The sequence below is a fragment of the Bombus vancouverensis genome, unplaced genomic scaffold, assembly GCF_051014615.1.
Source record: "Bombus vancouverensis nearcticus unplaced genomic scaffold, iyBomVanc1_principal scaffold0033, whole genome shotgun sequence".
Taxonomy (NCBI): domain Eukaryota; kingdom Metazoa; phylum Arthropoda; class Insecta; order Hymenoptera; family Apidae; genus Bombus; species Bombus vancouverensis.
The window spans coordinates 218,986-238,843 of record NW_027468924.1 but is presented as its reverse complement, the minus strand read 5'-3'; the positions used below and the strand labels follow the sequence as shown (position 1 = coordinate 238,843).

General features: G+C 40.1%; 1 protein-coding gene and 1 pseudogene across 1 annotated transcript; both read left to right on the top strand.

Annotated features, from left to right (window-relative positions):
* Positions 1-240: 240 nt before the first annotated feature.
* On the top strand, positions 241-1,127 carry LOC143304400 (RRP12-like protein). The gene is made up of 3 exons (XM_076626858.1): positions 241-726; positions 796-955; positions 1,027-1,127. The coding sequence occupies exons 1-3, from the start codon at positions 639-641 to the stop codon at positions 1,058-1,060; spliced, it is 282 nt and encodes a 93-aa protein (XP_076482973.1). The 5' UTR covers positions 241-638; the 3' UTR covers positions 1,061-1,127.
* LOC143304371 (RRP12-like protein) lies at positions 1,071-14,342 on the top strand (annotated as a pseudogene).
* The last annotated feature ends 5,516 nt before the right edge of the window (positions 14,343-19,858 follow it).

Sequence of the window (19,858 nt, the reverse complement as noted above, 5' to 3'; positions counted from 1 at the left end):
CGATAGTTTACAAATTGACAAATACAAACACGTCGATTAACAAGACTAACAAGAATTGGAAACTAATAAAACAAAGAACTAAAAGCTAAAGAACTAAAGGACTAGAGAATCTAAAAGCTGAGAGCAAGATCTAAGAGCTAAAGGAATTAAGAGCTGAAAACTAAGGAACTGAAGAATTAAAAAAAACAAAGGAATTGAGAAATTAAGAGCTATGAACAAGAAATTACTTGCCAGGAAATGAGAACTAATCGCCAAGAACCAAGGAATTAATCATCAAGAACTGAGGAACTAATCACACAAAACTGAGGAATTAACTACTCTAAAACTAAGGAATTATTACCGCTTCTTCTATGCCGCTACGCTTATTTATATTTAGGTCTACCGTGGGGGGGTTGTCATGTGACGGGTTATTCCGTGGGGGTTGTGAGGTTCGAATTTGGTTTATACAAATTGTTAAAATTTATTTAAATTTCAAATTGGAACGCTCACTCGCGCTATTGATAGTTTTAGCCTACGTTACGGCGCGTGCGCAGCGCGGGACGTGACAAGAAAAATGTAAAGTAATTCAAAGAAACAAGTGAACGAAGCCAATGAATTTTTATGTTACATGATCAGAAGATGATGTTCAGTCTGTAGCCATGTCGCAAGCAATGGATAAAAAACGTAAATATAACGATAGTTATAATAACGTCAGCGTAAGGAGTGGATCCACATTAAAGTATCGAGGTATAATAGTAATATATAACCTATAGTAAATTTTGGTCTGTTGTTTAATAACAATTTTGGTATCCGTAGCAGGAGGGTCTGGAATACATCGACCATTGAAAAAATCAAGAACAGAATGTATACCAGGAGCGGAATATAAAGCATCAAAGGCTGGAGGTGATGTTAAAAGGAAAGGAAAACCAAATCCATATGCTTATGTACCTTTGTCAAGAGCAGCATTAAACAAAAGGTAAATAATGATACCATGAATTTTGATTTAAATCGAAGATACGCATTGAATTGATTCATTTTTATCTTTAGAAAAAAGAAGAAAAATGCGAGTAAATGTTTATAACTTTATAACTATGAGAAAACTCGAAGCAGCCCGAGCGCAACTGCATATACGAGGCTGCGAAAAGTATCTGTTATAACTTAATTAAGAGCGAGTATCATCAATGTATTGGGTTTAGATTTGGGTCAGATTTTTCAATGCAACAGTAGCAAGGTGACCCTGGCAACGCTTGCACGAAATAACAACTATAATTTTATTTCATAAAATAACAAATCGGAAGTTATATCTGGTTCTTCGCACACGATAAAAATTTTATTACGGAATTGTGTCGGTAAAATATGTGAAACCGAAGAATCAATGAAAACGTAAGATTAGATTTAATTATTATTTTTCGTATCTATAATTTATATTTCATCATTTATATCATACTTTTAGATATAAGGACACTATCAATCAGATAACTTTTATGATCCATCAAGCATTAGGTTATCAATATTTGGAAGCTTGGTATCATATTCTTCATTTAATAGCCCTACTGTTTCAGGTAATATCGATTTTCTGCTTCTTACCCATTTGTCAATGTTGTACATTTCAACGTTTCCTTTTATTACAGGCAACTGGTAAAGCGAGAAGTCCGCAATTAATAGAGATATTAAAAAGTCTTGCTGAGTAACGTGATTCTTACAATTTTGCGTGGAAAAATGACGCTGAGTACGCTATTGGGGCTGCGATAAGAGTGCTAGGACCGGAGACAGTATTAAATTTGATTCCATTGAAGGCAAGTAATTCTATATGAACCGGATTATGCTTAGAAAAAAAACTTTATTTTATAATTACAGTAATATAAATCTCTATTCTATAGGTATCAGACAATGCGATTAATTTAAAAATAACTTGGCTACTACCATTATTGAAAGATTGTGTGCTAAGTGGGTCACATACTTTCTTCACGGAAGCATTGCTACCTATCGTTGCATTGTGCGAGTAAGTATTGTAATCTATCTTTATTATAAGAGTATAAATTATCTTATATTGATATTTTGAATGATAATTATACTCAATTTTAGAAAAAAAGCAACCGAACACCTGTACGCAGGAAAACTTACGAATTTCTCGTTTACCAAGTCTGGGCTATTTTACCAAGTATATGCAACAACGCTACTGATATGAAAGATAATTTCAAGGTATATAACAGAGATAAATATAAAAGATATAGTATCAAGTATCCATGAGATAACTTTTATCTTGTTTAGAATATATTTAAACTGTTAGGAACAAATTTAAATGAAAGAAAGAATTTAAGGACGTCGATAACGTCTGCCTTACAAAGATTAATAACGAAAGCAGTCGAAGACGACAAAAAAGAAGATATACACGAACTAGCTAGATTTGCAAAGAATTATTTACCATTGTTTTTAAATCTATACACTACTAAGCCACTTGGAACTGACGAAGAAGGACAACGCTTCGCCACGTTTGATACAATAAGAGTAATTTGTGAATAGAAGGAGTAATTTTCTTTAAAGAGATTAACTAATATTTTGTACAATTACAGGTGTATCTTACAATTACGGATAAAGAATTGGTACACGAATTATTCGATCGTGCATTATTTAAGTTGAAAGAACCTGATATTGACGATTTTTTCAAAGAAAGTATTCACGATATAATAAGATTATTTATTAATCATACTGACATTAATAGATTAAGGACGTTTTACGATATGTGTGTACCACTTCTTAAAGAAATTTCTAAAACCAAGGAACAGAAGAAAGCGTATAGGTAACTTTTTAATATATTTGGAATTAAATATTTTAACTATCTTTTCTGCAAAAACAAAAATTATTTTTTATTTGTATGTTCTTGCGGGTTTTTAGAAGAGATATGTGGCAGTGAGAAGGAAACGTGTAAAGAGTTTGTAGTTCAATACAGACGCGAGATACAAAAATTATTAATAATAATAATCCTCTGCTACTGAAGTCGCAAAGCCAAGCAGAGGAGTATGTGCTAATTTTACAAACGTTGTTCTATAATATCAATTTCTTATGAAAATTTTAACAAATAAGCCTTACTCATTTTTTAATTAGGTACGATTAAGATGCTTAATTCATCTCATAAAAATTCATCCACAACTTGAGAAAACTAAGTTCTTCGAAGCCATTGTGCCCGAAGCAATAAAGAGTTTAAAAGAGTTAAATGCGAAATGTTGAACTTCTGCATATCAACTTTTAAACATTATTGCCGAGAAATTTTTAGGAAATCCTACACATCTTAAAGATTATGTTAATATGCTCATGGTTGGTTTGAGTGGTGCGATAGAAAATATACAAAAGTATTGTACCGCATCCTTGCTGGCACTTTCTTCTATCACTTATCATTACAACGGTACAGTTTATTTCAAACTAAAGTCAAAATAAATATTTCGTATAAAAATAAATTGCAAGTCTGACAAGAGAAATTGCAGAAGCTGCATTGTCATATATCAAAATATATATTACTGTGATGCCATCTCATATTGCTGCCTCGAATTTAAAATTGTTGGTTAGTAACAAAGGCGTTTAATTAATAATAATAACAGGTAGTAACAAAATCCCGTATATCTCAATAAAAAAACGAATAAGTGAATTTGCAGATAGGCGCTTTATGTGCAATGAATGATGACTGCCATACGCATTTCAGACAAAAAATACGATATTCTGGTACAGTTAATAAGAGAATACGGAATGGAAACAATTTTTGGCATGATTCCAGCTTCCAATGCGATGTTACGTAAGAGATTAAAAAATATGAATAAGGCAGAAGAAGCGAAGAAAAAGAAAAAAGAATTGAGGAAATTGAAAAAACAAGAAAATGACGAGGATGCTGAATTCAATGCAAAGAGAAAACCTAAAAGGTAACTTTGTATTTTCCTTTAAACGGAATTTTTCTTAAACCGAAACAACTCTACAATCTTTATCAAAATTCAGTATAGAAGAAATATTGGCGGATAGCGATGATGAGTTCGACGAAGATATGGGCAATGAAGAGTCAAAGAAAAGGAAGAAAAGAACATCGCGAAAGGAAGCCTGGATTCATGAGAATGAAGAGATCGTTGATCTCGTTGATCCTGCGGCTGCTCGAAATATATCAAGTAAGTCTAGATATTTTTCAAAATTCGATTAGTCGAAGTTGGAATTAGATTTACAAAATACTTTTTTAGCAACGCAACCTATAATCGCTATTAATTCAAAAATAGCAGCTATAAAACGGAAAGATCGTGAATTTAAGATTACGTCTGATGGCCGTCTTACTATCACAGTAGATAATGAGAAAGATAATGAACCAGAACCCAAGAGAAAGAAGAAATCTGCGCTTTTGTTGCACAGTGATTCAGAAGACGATTATTCAGAAGACGAATTGGGGTTAGATTGGGGTTAGGAATTGTAGAAAAATGTAAAGTAATTCAAAGAAACAAGTGAACGAAGCCAATGAATTTTTATGTTACATGATCAGAAGATGATGTTCAGTCTGTAGCCATGTCGCAAGCAATGGATAAAAAACGTAAATATAGCGATAGTTATGATAACGTTAGCGTAAGGAGTGGATCCACATTGAAGTATCAAGGTATAATAGTAATATATAACCTATAGTAAATTTTTAATAATTATATTAAATTGACATTGAGATGGATTCCTCTAGCCTAGACTGTGTAGCTATGTATATTAATAATAATTTACTTCTCTAGATTAAGTGACTTGTACTTATAAAGATGGCTACGTTAAGTGGTTTGTATTTTTATATCATAAGTAATTGAGTGGAACTCAACTGTTTCTGTGAAGCAGAGTGTATACTGCGAAGGAGGTGGCGATACCTGAAAGAGGTAAAAACGAGTATTATGGGGATAGGTTGCTACCTTACTTTTATTAAGTTAATATGAAATGGTGCCTTATAAGGTTAGCTGGAGGCTATTTAATACGTGATGGGTTTTTTACAACGATTGTGTTACGTCGTGCGACATTCTTTCTAGAACAGGCCACACACCGCGGACAGGATGGCAACCAGATGTCCGCACGCCTTCACTGCGTACCTTCAATAGTCTTAAGAGCCGATCATAAATCTTAGAGGAACTTCTAAGGTCCTTCAGACCGAACCAAACATCTGCACTAAGTCACTGTCTAAAGGTTATTGTTTACTACGGAAAGATAGGAAAAGTTCGTCTTTCTCATATACGATGTTTTACACTAGCAACTTTCTCTCGGGACGGTTAACACCCTTCCTCCACTCTTCCACCACCAATCCAGAAAATTAACCTATTACCAGAGAAGTCCTTCCCTCACTCTCCCAACAAGAACTTGGTCTTAACAAATCATCTTTTCTCGCATCATTAGACGCACCCATCGCAAGTGTCCTCCGCTGCATCATCGTTACAGAAAGTTAGTCTTTATACGTTTTTTTGAACCTTCAACATCTAAGCGTGCGTCGCGTACAACACCTCGTTACTCTAGCTATCAATCGAATTAATTGTACATTTCTAGTCAAAAAGTTGTTGGAATAAACATTAATTGTATTCGTTAATTCAGTGTAAAATCAATTTAACCACCCCTATTATCGCAAACGAAATCAGGGGATCGATCATTTCGTGGCGTCGATTATCCAATCGTAATGGGAATTTACGACTCCCGTTGACGTGCTTCCTCGCGATCGCGTCTCCCCGCGAATGGTCGAAACAGATTGATTACTGCTAAGTGTTTTGTATTCTTATTTACTATAAGTGAATGAGATAGTTTAAGTGCTTTGTATTCTTATTTATTATAAGCATGTATTCCGCAATTAAACGGCGAAGACGATATCGGAAGTACGTGAATTGCGAGCCATGTGTAGCGAACCCACGCTACTACTAAAAATGATCAAAATCGGGAAAATCGCGGGTAAAGCCGCAATGGCTATCCGCAATATACCAATAAACGAATACGGACACCTGTACGATGCCCTACGACGAAACGTAGCCACCCAAGATACTGTTAGAGAACAACAAGACCAGCTACGCGAAACGAGACAGCGTCACGACGAAAGTGTGCAAAGTTATATCATCAGGTTCCGCAGAGCACTCAATAAGCTACAATACAGTATAACGAACGAATACTGTGACGAAATTACTAGACGAGCTATGAACGACAGGATTTTAAGAGACTCCGTAATCGATTTTACTCGAGGCCTGAAAAGCGAAATAGGACAATTACTACTCGCCAATCCACCATACAATATCCTTGAAGTCGTAAAGAAAGCCACCGACATCGAGCGCATCTTCAGGGAAGATCGAAATCGACGACCAAAACCAATGGAACGATTACGACTCCACGAGCAGCGACGACTAACAACCAATAATCCCTATTCAATCATTAGAAAACCAACTCCAACACCCAGTCCAATGCCAAGAAGCTTCCGACAAACTGAACAAATACCACTTGCCCAAAGTACACAATTAAAATGCTTCAAATGCAATCAGATCGGACATGTCTCCAGTTAATGTAGAAATTTTCGAATACCCAGCCAATTTCCGAGACCACCAGCAGTCCACAATCTCGAGACAAGCAAGGAAGAAATAGAGAAACCAATATACCAGACTTACGAATTAACGCCACAACAGGAAGACTACCCACAGTACTTTTACGATCCGACGGACAGCGATATAAATTCCTCATTGACAGCGGAGCAGGAATTAATATACTCAAGCGAAGATGCCTATTACGACCAAGAATACAAAAGAACGAAAATTCTCGATGGGACACTCTAAATTTAAAACTAACGAACACGCTTTGATAAAACTATTTGGCAAACCTCTAGAATTCTTTGTGGTAGAAGACAACTTTCCAATTATAGAAGACAGCATACTCGGTTTACCAGCCCTATCTAAATCCAAATTTGAACTCTCAAATCAACAATTATAACGTGACAATAATATACTTTTATTGCAACAGGAAAACGACGTACCTCCAAAACAAGCAGTGTCAAAAACAGTCTACCTGGAAGGAAAACCGACAACGACATGCTTTATCAATGGTGGTGAGTGTCCAGTCAAAATGACTAATTTTATCGAAAATTCAAACACGTACGATCAAGTCTCCACGTTTAAAGATTTAGTCAGACTTTCGCATACAAAGAAAACTCACCGTGAACCAATCGAAAAGATATTGCTGTTTTACCTCGACGTATTCAATCTAGAGACCGACTTATTACCATACACTAACCTTGCTAAACACACAATAACGTTAAAAGAAAATAAAATCATTAACACAAAATCTTACCGACCGCCTGAATGCCATAAAGAAGAAATCAAACGATAAATGGACGAAATGCTACAAAAGAACATCATAGAACCATCTGATTCTCCTTACAATTCACCAGTCTGGGTAGTACCAAAAAAGGCTGACGCCTCAGGGAAACAGAAATGGCGAATTGTAATAGACTTCTGCAAAATAAACGAACTAACTGACCAGGACGCATATCCATTACCTGACATAGACGACATACTATCCCAACTAGGCAACGCAAAATTTTTCTCAGCCCTCGATTTATCCTCCGGATTCCATCAAATCCCAATGGACACAGACTCTAAGAAATACACAGCATGCTCCACACCACAAGGACACTACCATTACAATAGAATGCCATTCGGTTTAAAGAATGCACCTGCAACATCTCAACGCATGATGGATACCGCGCTAAGAGGACTCATAAATAAACATTGCTTCGTATATTTAGACGACATTATAATATTCGGGCAGTCGATTGAAGAGCACAATAGCAACCTCGCGATAGTATTGCAACGCCTACGCGAACTCAGACTCAAAATACAGCCGGACAAATGCGAATTTCTCAAACCAGAATTAGAATATCTCGGACATATAGTAACCGCCGAATGTGTAAAGCCAAATCCCCCAAAATTAGAAGCCGTTAGCAATTTCAAACAGCCACGTAATCCCACAGACATCAAATCGTTCTTAGGACTAGCAGGTTATTACCGCAAGTTCATCAGAAGCTTTTCTAAAATCGCGAAACCATTGACCGAACTTACAAAAAAGGAGACACCATTTCATTGGACAGATAAAACCCAGAAAGCATTCCAGACATTAAAAGACAAACTCTGTTCATCACCCGTACTAAAATTCCCAGACTTTGCGAAACCATTCACATTAATGACTGACGCCAGTAACGAAGGTATAGGTGCAATCTTATCACAGGACGGACATCCATGTTGTTATATCTCGCGAACTCTAAACCCACCGGAACGAAATTATTCCACCACAGAAAAAGAACTTTTAGCAATAGTATGGGCCATGAAACGCCTCCGACAATATCTGTTAGGGCGGAAATTCCTCATCCGAACCGATCACCAAGCACTAAAATGGCTACAGAATTGCAAAGACCCCTCATCACGCTTGATGAGATGGCGATTGAAACTAGAAGAATACGAATACGACATAGAATATACGAAAGGAAAAAATAACACTGCAGCCGACACACTATCTAGAATACATATTCTGACCAGTCGACGCGAAAACTTGAACATAGAACTCGACAAAAAGTTTCACGATTGGGAAAAATCTACCGACGCGTTACCCAAAATTCTCAAAATGACTCCGAACCGTAAATCTTTCTATCAATTATCCAAAACAGAGCTTGGAAATTACGACAGAGTCGAATGGTTAACTAAATTAAGCGAAATTATTCATACAAACTAGAAGATAGGTATAGGCGACGACAGTTTCACAGAAACCGAGAAGAACGCGATCAAACGAATTTTATTATTCCTGAACGGCACAGTAAAAGAATTAAATTTTGCATGGGAACCAATCCAAACATATAGCGCCGAAGAAATAGACGAATTATTGAAAGAAAATCACGATTTAGTAGGACACCCCGGTATACAAAAGACATACGATCGCATTCGTGAACGGCACAGAGTACCAGATTTGATGAAACGTATACAACAACATATAGAATCATGCGACACCTACCAAACATCTAAAACTACACGTATCAGACCGCGCGAAGAACCTTGTATCACCGACACACTCCTCGAACCAAACGATAAAATTGATATGGACTTATTAGGCCCACTGAAAAAGACGAAGAAAGGCAATCAGTACAATCTATCCATACATGACGAACTGACAAAATACTTAATACTCGTACCACTAAAAACTCAGCAAACGGAAACAATTTGGAACGCACTCCTCAATCGTTACATTTACATCTTTCCGCTCCAAAAAAGATATTAACTGACCGCGGACAGAATTTTATATCTAGTTTAATGCAACAGTACGAAGACGCGTTTAAAATCAAACATATCAAAACGACATCCTTGCACCCACAAAGTAACGGATCTTTAGAACGGACACACGCAGTAGTAACAGACATGTTAAAATCGATACAGCGAAATTCGGATGAAGAATGGGACGATCAACTTAACTTTGTATGCCTTGCATATAATACAATGATACACGACTCCACTGGTTACACGCCATTCGGACTCACATTCGGACACCAAGCCAATCTTCCCTCCACAATATCCAAGAATCCCCAACGCACATACGCAGACGAAGTCACGTTCCGCAAAAAGGAATGGGACTCTAGACTCCGAAACGCTCGCGAAACATTGATTAAAAGTAAACAGCGATATCAGCGCGATAAAAAACGTAAAATTATAAAACCTCAATCAGTTTTCAAAGAAGGAGTCTCCGTTTTAATACATAACGATCATAAAAGGCATAAACTTGATGCGGAATGGTTAGGACCATACACGATTGATAAAGTATGTACTCCATACTGTCTGATTCAAGACAAAAAGATACACGGTAATCGTTTAAAACCTTACTTTCCAGGTCGACGATCCTCTTTGCCGGAATAGTATCCGCGCAAATAAATATTACGCCATTAGAAGGAAACTCTGTATTCGTAGAAAACATAGGAAAAGGATATTTATACAGAGATACTGCCAATAGTAGGATTAGACACTAGCGACATATACGAACAGATAAGCACAATAGAATCATATAAATTAACAATAGACTCACGTGTAATCAGCAAACAATACGTTGAAGAATTAGGCGGATTACAAAATCGTATCAATAACCTAAAACAACTCGCAAAACACTTGAAAGCGTTAACACATACCTGAAGCACACGAGGTTTACTCAACATCATAGGTTCCGTATCGAAAAGTCTGTTCGGAACTCTCGACGATGACGATCTTACGATCATAAACAATATGATAATAATAAATGATAATAATAATGATAATAATAAAATCAAGACCATAATAGCTAATCAAACAGCACTTATTAGAAAAATTATAAACTCAGAAAACCTAAACTACTTAGAGAAATCATATAGTTATATATTAAAACTACAACAACAGGCAAATATCGACAGATTTATGCTTAAGATGATCATGAAAGTCGACACCGCGATGCAAACTTTACACTTCCAATTAGATGAAATACTTAACGTCATGATATTAGGCAAACAAGGAATAATTAGTCCACAAATACTCGACCCCGATGAATTCATAGAAAATTACGCCAAGGCAATAGGTAGCCAGATGTACAACCCCGCGATTTCTGCCAAAACCGAACACTTTCAATTCATACTCGACATCAGTGATCTTAAAATCTTCACAATAGATTACAAAATATTTTTCAAAATCATAGTACCTTTAGTATCTAACACAGAATGGAACATATTACAGATATATCCTATCCCGAGTAAAAGAAATGGAGTATTTTTGGCTCCAGTAGTCGAACATCAGATATATTTAATCTCAGGTCTTTCATTTATAAACGCTGATATCGAGCATTTCAACAAACTTTGTAAGAATCGAGCCGGAACCACTATATGCAAACAAACACTACCAATCCATGACAAAAACTCAAGAACCGATTGTCGCAGCGAAATAATAAACTTCAAACCACACATTGAACATTGTCAAACAACTGTACTTAAGATTGAAGACATTAGCTTTATACCGCTCAAAACTAGCAACTGTTACATTGCGATACCAGCAAATCCGATAGAAATAGACACAATTTGTCAAACGAAACATACCTTACAAAAACTTGACAAGCCTTCCATCATAAGAGCCAACACTTCTTGCGATATATTCTACAAAGACGAACACACGCGTAAGGACGAAACAACAAACGAAGTCAAATACGAAATCGAAACAAAAACCCTAGCGGTCAAAACAAACGATAGTTTCACTCATCTGTTAGATAAACTCGAGCGAGCACCGAAGATAATAGATAATTTACAAGGCTATAAAACAACGATCGATAAAATAGGCGACGAGATAGAAACTCTTAATTTCGAACATAGAATAAAAAATATACAGTATTGGGGACTAACCACGCTCCAGATATTAGGGTACATAGCATTAGGCATACTAGGTATATATGGATTAAACAAAATAGGGATATTCAAATGCATCAGGAAATGTATACCGAACAAATTATGTATCAATCTATTTTGCTGCCGAAATGAAACCGTAGTCAACAGCCACGATGCGACAGTCCCACCAGTATCACTCACCCTGGCCTCAACACCCAACATCTATATTCCAACCAACACATACCACTTAGATGAAGAGGAGGAATCAGCTGTAATTTTCAAGCCACGTCAAGTTCGATTCCACAAAAGTCATCTGAAGAAAACTTCTGAAGAGACCAAGTTCAATCTAAGAAGGGGGAATGTCACAGGTGAAATTCGGGCAAGCCATATGATAAACCAAAATTCCGAGCGCCTTATCACGTGTGACCGTCCGGTCAGCATCCGTTCTCAGCCGCCTGGTTGGCATTCGGTCACTCCAGTCGTTCTCCGAAATACATGATAAGTACAAGCAAAGCCTTCTCCCACTGCAACGAATAAAAGAATATAAATGCTCCCTTCAAAATCATCCAGTCAGTCTAAAAAATTCTTAACTAACCCAAGTATCGAAAGTGTATCATCGCGAACCGAAAATAATATTGTACAAATTGAGTAAAAATAAAAAGAACTCGATCTGCTGTTCGGAAATTGACAAGTGTCTTATTTTTATCTTAATTTTACGCGACACAGGATTGATACCTTTTTTTTTTTTTTTTTTTTTTTCGTGGAGGAAACCTTCATAGGCACCCCGCGCCCCTCCGGGGAGAGGGCGCTGGGTAGTGCCGGATTCTTACCGGCTAAAACCTCCACGGTGGCCTGTCCTGACGCCTGAGTCGAGATGCACCCGGGATCTCTCCCGAATTACTCCGGTTGCCCCCGGGCGTCTATCTCTCCTTCTTTGTCGAAGGGAGGCGTCCTGCTCTTCTTGGACCGCTGGGGGGGAACCACGCCCCCCAGCGCCTCGCTCCTGCTGCGTCATCTTGGGACCCCGTCCCCTGACGCCTCTTCCTGGTTTGACGTGGTCCTGGCAGGCGTGGGGCCCACTAACTTCTCCGAAAATTCTCCGCACCGGATCGGCGCACTGGCAGGTGCCGCGGACACCGCCAGCTGCCATCCGTCTATGAGAGAATATCAGATCCGTCGGGATGCTCACAGGACTCCGTGGGGGCCACCAACTTCTCCGAAATTTCCGCACCGGATCGGCGAACTGGCTAGTGTCGCGGGCACCGGCCAGCCGCCACCCGACTATAAGAAATATCAGATCCATCGGTGTTTTCCCAGGGTAGTCCTGTGTCCCGGGGGCTTCTGCCTGCCTCGTGCTCCTTGGATGGTCCCGGAAAAATTGGCTTCGGTGCGCCTCCTTCCTTTTTTCGTCAACGCCTCACGGAGCGGTCACCCATCCTAGACCGCTCCGTGACCGCTGCTGCTTAACTTTCGTGATCGGCCGGGAACGAGTGTTTCCAGCGCGGCTAACGGCGTTGACACAGGATTGATACCTATGATAATAAAATGAGAATGAATCAAGTGGGTATATCAGTTGGCGAGGAAGCCGGGTACTTACTGCTTACTGCTCATAAGAAATTGTAAGAAATTATTAGGAGTTAACGTGTGGGGGCATAATACCAGTAATTAGAGATGAGATACCGGGGGATGTGAGATGGTGCGCCGTTTGTAGACATTGACGGAGGAGAGGGACATGCCACGCGCGGCCGAGTTGCGAGTGGTTAGGCGGATAGCGTAAGTACTTCTTCGTATGTTTCTTCGTTGCATACAATGAACGATGGAGGATTAAAATGGCATGAGAATAGACGCACTGTCACGCGTCGATATGGCCGATGCAAGTTAGTAAAAGTTGTCAACGATTATCAATTGGTAATCGGGAAATTATCAATTGGTAATTGGTAATTGACGCCGTATACGATCACGCACGACGCGGCACATTTGTTTGTTAGATGTTTGCACTCGTAGGGCCGCGACACTTTACGGTCGCGCGATGCGTAATACTTAATTAATATATGCACGTGGGAGGCATTTGATGCCATCTTGCCCGTTGAAGCGCTAGAAAGCACGCGCACGCGCATGAGATGTGCTTCGCTGCGTCGCCATGTGGCGTAGAGAACGTATGGTCGGCTAGGTGTAAGCCCCTATTACGAAGGAATAAAGTCGGGTTGACCAGAGTTCTATTCAGATATCTTTTCATTATTTTATCGAACTATGCAAAGTGTGGGAGAAGTGTCTCAAGTTGATTATCGAAAGATGTATGGGAGTGGACCCATTTCATAGGGGACAATATGGGTTCAGGAGAAGAAGGAGTACGGTGGACGCGATCACACAGGTGATTAAATTCGCGGACACCTGCAAGAAGAAAAGGATGGTATGCTTGATGATTGCGTTGGACATCAAGAATGCATTCAACACCCTTAGTTGGAACAGCATTGTTGACGAACTGACCAGGAGGTAGCTGCCTTGCAAGATCATTAGACTGGTAAAAAATTACCTGACGGACAGGAGGATAATCGTCAGCAACCAGTTTGGTACGGTGGAGTACCTGGTTGCGGCTGGAGTTCCGCAAGGATTTGTGCTGGGGCCTTTCCTATGGAACATAGTCTACGATCGGTTGTTGGAAAGGCTAGATAACAGGGTAATGTTTAAGGCGGTCGCGTTTGCAGATGACATGGCAATCGCATATGCCGTGAAGAAAAACGGAGGCGTTAGCGGAATAGTAAGGGAGATCATGAGAACAGTGTGCGATGGGTGTGCAAGAGTGGGTTTGACGCTGGCTAAGGAGAAGACGGAAATAATCCTCATTACGGGCATGAGGGCGCCCAAAGTTATCGGCCTGAATGTGGACGGCATGGCTATCAACACGGTAGAGGCCACGAAATATCTTGGCGTCATGATTGACACGAATAGGAAATTTGGCAAGCACATTGTGCCATAAAGCGGGCATCAAATAGGAGCATTACGAGGAATCCTACCGAATATTAAGGGCCCGCCTGGTTTGGCAAGAAGGCTATATTACAGCGTGTGGGAATCCATAATAATGTACGGTGCGCCTGTGTGGGCTGATGCGATGAAGTATGAGAAAGACAAGAAGATCATAAAAAGGGCTCAACGAACTGCCCTGTGCATCACATCCACGGCCTACCGCACTGTATCCCACACCGCGCTTTCTGTATTGACCGGGAACTTACCGATCTACATTAAAGTGCGAATGTTGATGGGGATATATGAGAGAAAGAAGATCTATAAGACCTCAGCTGTTGGAGAGGAGGTGATTGAGAGGCATGCGGAAAAGAAAGAAGATTTGGAAGAAGTAAAGAAGAAGGCCTCAACGGAGTGGCAGGCGGAATGGAGCATGTATAATGAGGATAATGTGACCAGGAGATTAATAAGTAATGCGATCATATTCGCCAGGAATAGATGAGACATCGATCACGCGACACGGCATCTTCAACAGCTACCGTAAGAGGATCGGTAAGGAGGTCGACACGCAGTGTTGGGACTGTGGAGACCCGAATGACGACGCCGAGCATGTCTTATTCGCGTGCCCTAAATGGATCAATAGAAGAATCGAGTTCGAAAACTTCTTGGGTAAGCGTGGACAACTTGGTGGACACTGTAGTTACCAGGGATAAATACTGGAGGAAGTTCAGAGAGTTCTGTAAGGGCATAATGAGATATAGAAGGGATATGGAGAAGGCAATGGAGTCAGCGAATAGGAGGGGCACCACCAGTACGCGACGATAATACGCCGCGACACGGTTGAGGACAACCCTGATGAATGCTGATCGGCTCTGCTGGGGTTGTCTGTGTCTAACAAATCAGAGGAAAGAGGAGGGGTTTTTAGTGGGTATGACGATGTCATCTGGAGTCCCACATAACCTGGTGTCGCGAGTCACTGGGTATGCTTAAATTCATTTTCCTCTCCTCGCGCAAAAAAAGGCCCCACCGACTTGGAGGAGGAGTTCATCCTTGGTACCGGTGGGAGTGAAGAATGCTGTGCCACACAAGCACTTTGGGGGGCTTTTTTTATTAACGTGGAGGAAGTCCGCACGGACACCAAGTCGCTTCTGGGAAAAAGCGGCTTGGTAGTGCCGGACGCCAACCGACTAAAACCTCCACGATGACCGTCCCGGCTGCGATCGAAAAGGGCCCGGGAACCGGTGTGAGCGATACACCCCCCCCCCCCGCCGAATACCACGACTTAATGGAGTGGTGTGTGGCCATTCTCACACCGCGCCTCGTCGCCGGAGTCGCCGGGCTGCTTTGCGGCCCCGGGGCGCTGAGTTGCCAGCGCCTAAGTTTGCACCCCATAGGGGGGTGCGGTGGAACTAGCGCGCCTCACCGAAGCGCGTCCATGGCATCTGCCGCGCCCTCGCCGGTCAATCCTCTCAGGGTGAGAGTCCGCACTCTCACCCTCTCCGCAACCTCTTTTCGAAGCATAACTTGCTCACAGAAGGAGGTCACGGTCCATCTCCTTCTCTCGCTTACCAACCTCGCTAACTAATGCCTGGAGGATCGTCGGCAGCGAGAGATCCCATCCGAATTCAGCGAAGAAGTCGTGGCGCGGCCGCGCCCACGCCAGGCAGTACTCCAGTGTGTGCTGCGCTGAATCCACGCTCGTGTCGCGTAAAATTAAGATAAAAATAAGACACTTGTCAACTTCCGAGCAGGAGATCGAGTTCTTTTTATTTTTACTCAATTTGTACAATATTATTTTCGGTTCGCGATGATACACTTTCGATACTTGGGTTAGTTAAGAATTTTTTAGACTGACTGGATGATTTTGAAGGGAGCATTTATATTCTTTTATTCGTTGCAGTGGGAGAAGGCTTTGCTTGTACTTATCATGTATTTCGGAGAACGACTGGAGTGACCGAATGCCAACCAGGCGGCTGAGAACGGATGCTGACCGGACGGTCACACGTGATAAGGCGCTCGGAATTTTGGTTTATCATATGGCTTGCCCGAATTTCACCTGTGACATTCCCCCTTCTTAGATTGAACTTGGTCTCTTCAGAAGTTTTCTTCAGATGACTTTTGTGGAATCGAACTTGACGTGGCTTGAAAATTACAGCTGATTCCTCCTCTTCATCTAAGTGGTATGTGTTGGTTGGAATATAGATGTTGGGTGTTGAGGCCAGGGTGAGTGATACTGGTGGGACTGTCGCATCGTGGCTGTTGACTACGGTTTCATTTCGGCAGCAAAATAGATTGATACATAATTTGTTCGGTATACATTTCCTGATGCATTTGAATATCCCTATTTTGTTTAATCCATATATACCTAGTATGCCTAATGCTATGTACCCTAATATCTGGAGCGTGGTTAGTCCCCAATACTGTATATTTTTTATTCTATGTTCGAAATTAAGAGTTTCTATCTCGTCGCCTATTTTATCGATCGTTGTTTTATAGCCTTGTAAATTATCTATTATCTTCGGTGCTCGCTCGAGTTTATCTAACAGATGAGTGAAACTATCGTTTGTTTTGACCGCTAGGGTTTTTGTTTCGATTTCGTATTTGACTTCGTTTGTTGTTTCGCCCTTACGCGTGTGTTCGTCTTTGTAGAATATATCGCAAGAAGTGTTGGCTCTTATGATGGAAGGCTTGTCAAGTTTTTGTAAGGTATGTTTCGTTTGACAAATTGTGTCTATTTCTATCGGATTTGCTGGTATCGCAATGTAACAGTTGCTAGTTTTGAGCGGTATAAAGCTAATGTCTTCAATCTTAAGTACAGTTGTTTGACAATGTTCAATGTGTGGTTTGAAGTTTATTATTTCGCTGCGACAATCGGTTCTTGAGTTTTTGTCATGGATTGGTAGTGTTTGTTTGCATATAGTGGTTCCGGCTCGATTCTTACAAAGTTTGTTGAAATGCTCGATATCAGCGTTTATAAATGAAAGACCTGAGATTAAATATATCTGATGTTCGACTACTGGAGCCAAAAATACTCCATTTCTTTTACTCGGGATAGGATATATCTGTAATATGTTCCATTCTGTGTTAGAGACTAAAGGTACTATGATTTTGAAAAATATTTTGTAATCTATTGTGAAGATTTTAAGATCACTGATGTCGAGTATGAATTGAAAGTGTTCGGTTTTGGCAGAAATCGCGGGGTTGTACATCTGGCTACCTATTGCCTTGGCGTAATTTTCTATGAATTCATCGGGGTCGAGTATTTGTGGACTAATTATTCCTTGTTTGCCTAATATCATGACGTTAAGTATTTCATCTAATTGGAAGTGTAAAGTTTGCATCGCGGTGTCGACTTTCATGATCATCTTAAGCATAAATCTGTCGATATTTGCCTGTTGTTGTAGTTTTAATATATAACTATATGATTTCTCTAAGTAGTTTAGGTTTTCTGAGTTTATAATTTTTCTAATAAGTGCTGTTTGATTAGCTATTATGGTCTTGATTTTATTATTATCATCGAATAGTTTGTCCATATCCTTGTTTATGAGCGTAAGATCTCATCATCTGAACAGACTTTTCGATACGGAACCTATGATGTTGAGTAAACCTCGTGTGCTCCAGATATGTGTTAACGCTTTCAAGTGTTTTGCGAGTTGTTTTTGGTTATTGATACGATTTTGTAATCCGCCTAACTCTTCAACGTATTGTTTGCTGATTGCACGTGAGTCTATTGTTAATTTATATGTCGGAGATGAGAGGACACCGGAGACCTTCCCTCTGGAACTTCGGAGAATCCGTAGTATTGTAATTAAGCGGTTTGCTATCATTGTACTTGTTTGCGATGTGTGATAATAAACTTGGGCTCGGGGCGACAGTTAGTCGCCAAACGTAGCCGCGGTCACGGAATGAACGCTTTGTCTAACAAAGGTATGGAGTAACTCTATGGCTCTCTTTAAAAAGGAAATAGTTGTAACACTCGACAGTAAACATTCCAACTCTCTCTGTCCCGTAGCTCGCCACACGCAGACCCTATTCTTCGAGTAAGATGATTGCCAGATGTCGATGCGTCTCCGCAGTACATGTTCAGCTAGCCTGAGGGCCCGTTATAAATCTTAAGATTTAGCTAACTAAAGTCCTTCAAACAGACAAACAGTCTTTGTCCCAACTACGAGAATCTCCTCGTAGGAGGAGACCTATTTTTCAACAAACGACGTCTCCTACTTTCTCTAAAGGGCGGCTAGCATTTCTGACCACCGATATAGAAATTGACCAATTAGCAACAACGCCAATTTCCCTTACTTTCTGAACGAAGGTTGTCCTCGACGAATCCGATAACCTCGCGTCCTTAGACACACCCCATCATAGTTTTCCTCGGTGGCATCATCGGGACGGAGATTCATTCTTTTTGCGATCTCATCGACGAGGAGTAACGCCTTACGGTTCGTGAGTGTTACATGCTTGAGATAGTGTATTGTGCAAGTTGATCTATCCTCCCGTTGGCCGCGGATTCGTTATTGAACCTAAGACCAATATCACTAGTATCGCGAGTGTCCAACCGCCACGGTTGATTGTCAAGCCTGTACTATCCATACTTGTGTTAGCAAACCGCGACGATGTTTGTTATACCGCGACGATGGCCAGTTCCAATGAAGATTTATCAAACGCCCACAACCCTATAGCTGTCACCTCTCCGACATATATATGTATGTAGTAATAAATTTGTGATCTACAAGGCGCAGGGAAATTTTGAGTTGAGTTGTTTAGACAGCGGGCTGATCGACATTATTTTGATGATCCCTCCTAAAAACAAATATCGTCCATTGGTTACGTTGGATAATCAAAGGTAATAGATAATTATAATTATTAATAGGAGCCTAATTCGATGGGTTAGTGCAAGGGAGGAGGTATGGCCTACATGGCCTAAGTATATAGCAATAGAAAGGAACAATGAGTTTATATGGTATGACTGGAAGTATACTAGAATGATTTTATAAGGCATGACTCGAAGTTTTATATTAATTATATAGATGGATGAATAATATAATGAGTAGTATCACGATCTTATAGTATGAGTTTACAGATGGTTCTATTTTAATGAGATATGTGGGCAAATTAATTTATATTATTAATTTAATTATGTTATGAGATAGGGGGAATATAATGGAAGTAGTTTTTAATCAGCATGGGATGAAGATAAGTATGGGAGTGTGGTATTGTCACGTCCCGTGCTGCGCACGCGCCGTAACATAGACTAAAACTACCAATAGCGCGAGTGAGCATTCCAATTTGAAATTTAAATAAATTTTAACAATTTGTATAGCAACCAAATTCGAGCCTCACAACCCCCACGGAATAACCCGTCACATGACGACCCCTCCACGGTAGATAAATATAAATAAGTGTAGCGACATAGAAGAGAGAGAAAATAATTCCTTAGCTCAGAGTAGTTAATTCCTCAGTTTTGTGTGATTAGTTCCTCAGTTCTTGGTGATTAATTCCTTGGTTCTTGGCGATCAGTTCCCCATTTCTTGG